The sequence below is a fragment of the Ammospiza caudacuta genome, chromosome 21 (assembly GCF_027887145.1).
Source record: "Ammospiza caudacuta isolate bAmmCau1 chromosome 21, bAmmCau1.pri, whole genome shotgun sequence".
NCBI lineage: Eukaryota > Metazoa > Chordata > Aves > Passeriformes > Passerellidae > Ammospiza > Ammospiza caudacuta.
This window is the reverse complement of record NC_080613.1, coordinates 2566418-2574392: the sequence shown is the minus strand read 5'-3', so window position 1 is coordinate 2574392 and position 7975 is coordinate 2566418. Positions and strand designations below refer to the sequence as shown.

General features: G+C 49.1%; 1 protein-coding gene across 1 annotated transcript; it reads left to right on the top strand.

Annotated features, from left to right (window-relative positions):
- The first annotated feature begins 1679 nt into the window (after window positions 1-1679).
- On the top strand, window positions 1680-7951 carry CARD9 (caspase recruitment domain family member 9). The gene is made up of 13 exons (XM_058818402.1): window positions 1680-1812; window positions 2089-2311; window positions 2646-2783; window positions 3121-3446; window positions 3833-4024; window positions 4207-4329; window positions 4603-4728; window positions 4815-5006; window positions 5522-5563; window positions 6120-6165; window positions 6777-6847; window positions 7346-7422; window positions 7683-7951. Exons 2-13 carry the CDS (start codon window positions 2128-2130, stop codon window positions 7777-7779), a joined length of 1614 nt encoding a protein of 537 aa, XP_058674385.1. The 5' UTR covers window positions 1680-1812; window positions 2089-2127; the 3' UTR covers window positions 7780-7951.
- The last annotated feature ends 24 nt before the right edge of the window (window positions 7952-7975 follow it).

Genomic DNA, 7975 nt, shown 5'->3' with positions numbered 1-7975 from the left:
TGAGAGTGATTGCTAATGAGAAAATGAAGTTTTCAGGCTGCATGAAAACCAGGGAAAATAGGGGAGATGAATATTCATGTGCCTAAAACTGCAGGATTGAATTAGGATTCTTCCTTGATTCTTCCACAGCCTGCCCTGTACAGACATCACAAATCACTTTAAAAAAACTTGTTTCTTCATTTATAACCCAACAATTTCTGTCTCACAGAGAGGTGCAAGGTTAGCTGAGGCAAAGCTGATAAAGTCTAGAGGGAAAGTGCTGTGAAAGCTTCATTGCAGTGCACTGACTGAACTCCCCTGAGTCTGGTGGGGAGTTGGGATTTGAGCTTTTCCACGAGGGGCAGAGGGGCACTGGGTGCCAGTGTTGCTGTAATTTGGTGCCAAGACTTTATGGAGCACAAGGAATGATTGTGGAAGGCTTTCCTCTTGCAGTGTGCTCTGTTTTCCATAAGCCACTCTAGATAGCAGTTTTCCAGGAAATTCAGCTGTGGCAGAGTTGTGGGTGCTGTGCCCAGGCTGTTACAGTGAGGCACTGGTGGGAAAGGTGAGCTGTGCTCTAAATGATTGCTGGCCTTTGCAAATGCTGCTGAAAAGATGCCCTTGTCATTTATTTGTGGGGGAAATGCGTAAGCAGCAGCTGGCTTTGTCCTTTTCAGGATTAAATTGATTTGTCACTGGAATAACTCATCCCCAGGCTAAACTGGTCAATTAACAGACACACTGATTACCTCCAGCAAGGGCACAGCTGACACAGGTACTGCATCTTTTTTAGTGTAAAGCTAATTTAATGATAAGAAACACAGGCTGGAAGAATCTGAGCATCTCTGCCCTACTCCTGATGATAAGATGGAAAAACTCTCCATAAACTTAGAAAGCAGAACAAAGAGGGGAGTGGGAAGCTAACGGGAACATGTGTCATGCTGCCATGGCATCAGAGCCTGTGTGCTCTCCAGGCTTTTTTTAAAAAACACTGAGTGAGTTCTGAGTTCAGCTCCAGGGCTGAGGGAAGGGGGGAGGCAGGCTCAGGTCTTCTGGTGATGCTCAGCATCATCACAGTGGAATTATCAGCATTATCACATAACCCAGCTGCTTGCTGGGCTGCTCCTTTACTGCTGCCATGGCCACAGGCTGTCATTTGGGAATCAGGGGTGATGCTCCTTGTTCTGCCAGGACTTGATTCCCTTCCCCTTTCTTGTTATAATTATGCTGGAAGCTATCCAAAATTAGAGGCAGCAATATAGAAATCACCCTTTTCAACTGAAGAGACTTCTGTCTAAATGAAGGGTGAGTTCTTGCTGCCACCTGTTTTCCTGGAGAAGATGTTAACAGCTGGAAAGCCTTTCAAGAGCCTCTTCCTTCTTATTTTGTGGCTTGTTTTGTCCCCTGCAATCAGCTGCACACACCTATGGCTGTGGCTTTCATTCTTTTTAGCCTTTCTGACCACTGCACAAGGAAACTTTCTGGAGCCCAGCAGGTCCTTCAGTGGGACATATTAGAAAACAAAACCAGAATTAATCTAAAATCACTGCTTATGTGTTGCTGCTGATTCACAATGCCACTACCATCTTTCTCCTCCCCCCTCACCCATTCTGGCTTCTGCTTTTCTTATTTATCTCTCTTTTTCTTTTCCTTCCCTTTCCTGTCTCAGGGTATAGCTGAGTAGTTTCCCCTTTTTTTCTCAACCCAGTTTTGTTCCTGGAGTTATCTTTTCTCTAGTCAGAGTACAGAGGGAGGCTGCATCCCAGACAGGTTTCCTCAGAGCCAGGACACAGGAGGAGAATCAAGGAAGCTTTTGTGACTGCAGAGGTGAAGGTTGGTGATACAGAATGGCTGATATTAACAGGGAATTAAAGTTTATTTCACAGCTCTGTGGGTGTTAGATTTGGTGTCTGTGTGGTCAGACAGAACACCGGGATGTCACATGCTGGGAGGTGGAGAAGGAAGAGTGAGCTGCTCGTAAAGCAGAGGCAACAGCTCATGAGGACACTTCTGCATTCTCAGTGTTGAAGTCCTTGGTTTCAGCACCACTGCCACACTGCTCCGAGAGCCTCGGGGGCTGCTTGGTTGGGTTTTGGTGGTTTTTTCCAGACAGGACAACGCTGCTCACCGATTCCCCTCACTGCTGACATGCTGGAAGAGGATAATGATGAGATCTGCTGGAATAACCTGGAGAACTTCCGTGTGAAGCTGATCTCGGTGATCGAGCCGTCGCGGATCACGCCGTACCTGCGGCAGTGCAAAGTGCTCAGCCCTGACGATGAGGAGCAGGTGCTCAACGACCCCAGCCTGGTCATGCGCAAGCGGAAGGCAGGTGGGAGCACTTCCAATCCTCCTGGGGAGTTTCCAGGCCATTGGTTTGGGATTGTCTGGGGACTCGGACACTGGAGGGGCTGCCCAGGGAGGTGCTGGTGTCACCCACCCTGGAGGTGTTTAAACAAAGCCTGGATGTGGCACTTGGTGCCATGGTCTGGTTGCCAAGGGGTTTCAGTCATAGACTTCATGTTCCCAGAGGTCTTTTCCAACCTAATTTATTCTGTGAGTGGATCCCAGGGACTTTGGTATGTGGAGGAAGTGAAGCCATTTTTTCTTATGTTAAAGACAGGTGAAGAGAGAAATAACTGAATAGAATATCCTGTTGATTTTAGGTGTTCTCCTGGACATTCTTCAGCGAACAGGACACAAGGGCTTTGAGGCATTTATGGAGAGTCTTGAGCTTTATTATCCCCAGCTGTATAAAAAAATAACTGGCAAAGAGCCCAGCAGGGTTTTCTCCATGATTATAGGTAATGTTTGTGTTCCCAACAACAGCTTTTCCTTTGGTGCTGCTGAGCAGAGTCAAGAGCATTCCTTGCCTTGCTCCATGTGTGCTTTGGAAGGGTTCTGGGAAGAACAGCCCTGGTGTCATGGGCTGGACTGGGGAGGGGGAGGAGGAAGCAGGAGGATGAATTCTTCCCTCTGCCTGTTGTGTGGTGCAGGAAGGCACAGAGCAGAGAGGCACAGCGGGGATAATTTGCTCACACACCGTCAGGGTTGGCTGCAGTGACGTGCAGGGGAAGCCGAGCTCTGTGTGTGCCTTGGCAGCAGCCAGGAGAGCAGAGAGTGACCCTGTCCCCCACACAGACACGGCTGGCGAGTCTGGCCTGAGCCAGGTGCTGATGAACGAGATCGTGAAGCTGCAGAGCGCGGTGCAGGAGGAGCGGCGCAAGGCGCAGGAGCTGGCGGGGTGGCTGCACTCCAAGGAGGACACGCTCAGGGAGATGTGGGTCAGGGACAGCCTGCTCCGCAAGCACCAGGAGCGCGCCCAGAGGATGAAGGAGGAGAGGGACAGCCTGAGCAAGGAGCTGCGCAAGTGCAAGGACGAGAACTACAGCCTGGCCCTGAGCTACGCCAAGCAGAGCGAGGAGAAGAGCGCGGCCCTCATGAAGAACAGGGACCTGCTGCTAGAGGTCAGGCACAGCTCCTCCAGCTTCCCTCTCTCACCTGGGCTGAGCACCTCGTCTTTGCCAAGGATGCTCCAGTCCAGCACGAAGCACTGAGCATCTTTTCTAGAATGTGTCTTTGTGGTCCCCAGCTCAGCCCTGTAGGCGTGAATTTTACAATTTTTACAAGTTCTGTGAATGATGACCAGTCTTGCCCTCACTCAAGGCTGCTCTCACAAAGGCAGCACAGAAACATGTACCTGTTAGCACACGGGACTCTGGCCCCAGGGCACAAAACTTTGAGGAAAACAGCTGTGGAGAAACTTGCTCTGTATTCAGCTGGGGAACAGAGAACTGGTTTTGCAGGCCAGAGCTCTCTCCTTTCTCCTGCTGAGCTCTGAACCTTCTCGTAGATCGATCAGCTGAAGCACAGCCTCATGAAGGCTGAGGATGACTGCAAGCTGGAGAGGAAGCACACCATGAAGCTGAAACACGCCATAGAGCAGCGCCCCAGCCACGAGGTGGTGTGGGAGATCCAGCAGGAGAAGGAGCTGCTCTTGGCCAAGAACCAGGAGCTGGAAAACACTCTCCAGGTTGGTGGGGTGGTTGAGTATCGACTCAAGGGATTATTTGTAGCAGCCAGGGCAGCAATGCTGCCGTGAAGATTGTGGGGATCAGCTGTTGCCCAAGAGCCCTGAGAGGAGAGAATTGATATGGAGTTAGATGGTGGCCCTGTCTCACTTCTGCCTTTGTCCTGCAGGTTGCCAGGGAGCAGAACTTGGAGAAGAGCCTCTCCAAGGAAACTCTGGAGAATGACTGCAGCCAGACCGTGGAAGAGCGCCGGGAGCTGGTGAACACCATTTACAGCCTGCGCAAGGAGCTGCGCCGGGCCAAGGTGCTCCAGGAAAAAGTAGGTGCTGCTGTTCCCGTCCCTGCTGGGCTCTGGATCACACAGGCAGGTGAAGCCCCTGCAGTGTCCTGCCTGTGGAGCAGAGCAGCTGCTCAGGAGCAATCCCTGCTGCTCCTGCTATAGTACCGTTAGTTCAGCACTCCGTGTGGGGCAGCTGACAGCTCAGACACCCATGGAGCTCTGGCCAGAGCAATCTGTGGCACAGAGCAGGAGTGGGGACAGTCTGGCTCAGGCTCTCCCCACAGGCAGGCGCTTTTGACCTTGTCTCAGCAGTTTGCAGAGGAAAAAGAGGTGCTGGAGCTACAGTGCACATCTCTGAGGAAGGACTCCCAGATGTACAAAAAGCGGATTGATGCTGTCCTGCAGCAGATGGAGGAAGTGGCTTCGGAGAGAGACCAGGTGATAAAATATCCCTCACTGCTTTTTGGGCAGAAATGCCAGCCTGTGTGTGCTGTTGTGTGACTGCCCCATGTCCCCCTGCACAGGCTCTCCTGACCCGGGAGCAGTTCCACATGCAGTACTGCAAGAACCTGGTGGAGAGAGACGCCTACCGCAAGCAGATCCGCGAGCTGGGCGAGAGGTGTGACGAGATGCAGCTGCAGCTCTTCCAGAAGGAGAGCCAGCTCCTGGCCACGGAGGCCAAGCTGAAAAGGCTGCAGCTGGAGCTGCCCACTCTGGTATAGCTCTCCTCCCCTGGATGCATTGGGAAGCTGAGGATGGGGTCAGGCTGTGGCTGTTCCCAGGCCTTGTGCCTGAGCAGCTCCAGCTCATCAGGCAGTGAACACTTCCCTGAGCCACCACCAAAATTAGTTAAAACCATTGCCATGCAAATGCTGAGCTTAGGAAATGAAAGATGTGATGGTCTCTATCACCCCACCCTGGTTTTAGGCATGGAAAAGCTGGACAGATGCAAGCCCAGGCCACCTGTGTTTGTGTTTGGAGCATTTCCAGAGGTGGTGAGGCGTTCCTCAACCACCAAAGAGTAGCTCTATTTAGAGACTAGCTGTGAGCCATTTGGATGAAATGGGGAGCTAAGTTTTCTGGAGCTAAATTAGATATATTTTAATTAATATGTCATTGTGTGTACTTTCTTGAGTGTCCAGACAGGAGTGTAGGAGTTGTGTGTTTTGTGGAGCTCTAAGTCTCCTCCTTGCTCATGAGGAATGATCAATCTATACTGGTTTTGTTTCAGACCTCTGACCTGGATGACTTATCCTCCAGAGATTCCCAGGAAGTGAGTAGGGGTCCTTGTTTACCTTTCCCTTTCCTCTGGGATGGTTTCATTTTCCTCACCTGTGCTCAGCTCCCCAAGTATCAGCAGTTTTCAATGGCTCAGGCTCATTTCAGTCCATAGGCAGCAGGACAGTGACAGAACCTCCCTGTGTCCTGAAGTTCTAAGTGTAGGACACAGTTATGGCATTAGTCAGCAAGATTTGTTGAGTCTAAGCAAATCAAGGGAATTTAATTATTTTTTAATTGGCTCTCTTGTGTGAGAACAGGCAAAAATAAGTCTTACCCTGGAGCCACCTGTAGTAAAGAGTTTCACTTAGTTCATAACTTCAGTGAGGGAGTGAATGTCACATTGTCTGGAGGCCAAAAGTATAAATAAGGCCAAAGGGAGCTGGATCTATTCATGGAGGAGAAATCCATGAGCAAATCTGTAACTCCTGGCTGTCCGCTGTTTTCTGGCACCAACAGGGAGAGAGAGATTGGTTCTAGCATGTCCTGGGTTTTATATTCCTTTATCTAGGAACAGTTCTGATGTTCTTGCTCTGTTTTCTGCCCCACAGCTTGTTCTTCACAGTCATCTGGATGAAGATACAGAGACAGATAAAAGTAAGGGGAAAACATTGAGTAGAGCTCTGGAGAGGATGGTCCATTCTGTTTTGCTCTCCTGGAAGATCTAAATGATCTTTTCATTCATTGAGATGGGAGAATTTTCACTAAAACTAAACAGCACTGATCCAAAAAGGCTTTTATTATTATTCTACCTTGCTCAGTTCAAAAATATCTATTGTAACACCTGGTCACTACAGGAGTTTCACCAAAATAGGGTCTGGTGTGAAGTGCCATGATATTCACAACTTGGGGAGCAGGGACAAATGATGGATAAAATAATGATTAACACATTTCTCGTGGTGGCCTCAGAGGAGCTGCTTGGCAAAGGTTTGTTTTGCTCCTGCTGAAGCTGGAAGTGGAAAGCTCTGTCTCTTTCTGAGGGAGGTGGGGAACCCCACCATCCTGGGGAAGATTCAGGGCTCAGTTAAAATGAGAAGTGACTTGTGATTGATGACAGGATGGAGCTCTGAGTGCTTTGGGCTTGGTTTCAGTTCTGCTGGGGACTCTGTGCAGTTACATCACAGCTCTTCAGTTGGAAGAACTACTGGAGGGAGAAGTTACTTTGCAATGGCAACTCTGACTAAATCTGTGATTTTTTTATCTTTCAGAAGATTGCCTGGAAGTACAAAACCAGGAACTCAGCCCTCAAGAGAGCCATCTCCCCCCAAAATCACCAAGTGTAAGAGAATCTTTGTGGGCTCTTCTTTTCTATGACTGGGGTTTGTGATCTTTAATATTCTCCTTAATGATGGATTTACCAGCTTGGAGAAGCATGTTAGCAGCTCCTGCTTCTCCAAACTCTGAGCACTTTGTGCAGATCCACCCTCCAAAAAGGGCAAGCTCTGAACAGCAAAACATTTACAGTGGACATTTCTCCATCTGTGTATAAAAACTTATAATTAGTTTCTGCCCTTCATCTCTGGGTGGGGATGTTTTCCAGTGTAATTACTGTAGAATTACTGTTGCTGTAGAAAACAGACTCCCAGAATTACACATATTGGAGGAGTAAATGTAGTAAAACTGTGTGAAACAGCAGCATTACCACCCTGCACACACAGTAAAGAACCTGCTGGTACTTGACTCTGCAGATGCAGGAAGCAACCTGGTGTTAACACTGATCTGATCAAAAATAAATTCGTATGTTTTTAGTTTTTTTTTTTTTTTTTTCCTTTTCAAGGAGTGTGGCTTGGTCAACGAGGAACTGGCAGAAAAGGAGAGGAGGAGGATGAAGGACTGCTTTGAGCGTTACCGAAGGTCTGGGCTGCAGTAAGCAGGGCTGACCTGGAAATATCCATGATTTGTATTTGTATATCCATGTATTTGTATTTGTATTTCCCCTTTCCTGCCCCCAAGCTTGATCCATGAAGGGCTTAAAATGAGCCACAAAGGGGACTGATACATAGTAACAGCATGAAATACGGCTTGTTTGCAGAAAACACCTTCTGAAAGCTGTATGTCTGGTGTTGTTTGCGGAAAACACCTTCTGAAAGTTGTACATCTGGTGTTGCTTGCAGAAAAAGAGCAATGAGAAGGGCGCCCAAGGACCGGCACCATGAGGCGGACTGGGAGAACACCTCTGGCAGCGACAACACCGACACCGAGGGCTCCTGAGAGAGGGACAACACCAAAATCCCTTGGAAAGGGACACCAGGGACACCAGAGGCTCCTCAGGAGCCAATCTCTGAGGGAAACACCAACTTCTACAGGGTGCCTGTGCCTCTCCATTTCACTCACAACGGACTGTTTGGATTCTAAAACCATCCAAACACCCATTTATGAAAAGCGCTGCAGTGACACTATTGTATGG

Coding starts and splice junctions, on each gene's coding strand:
- CARD9 (XM_058818402.1), top strand. CDS start 2,128: ATGCTGGAAGAGGATAATGATGAGATCTGCTGGAATAACCTGGAGAAC. Junction 4,025..4,206: donor CTCTCCAGGTTGGTGGGGTG/GTTGAGTATCGA, acceptor AACTTGGAGAAG/AGCCTCTCCAAGGAAACTCT. Junction 4,330..4,602: donor CCAAGGTGCTCCAGGAAAAA/GTAGGTGCTGCT, acceptor TTGTCTCAGCAG/TTTGCAGAGGAAAAAGAGGT.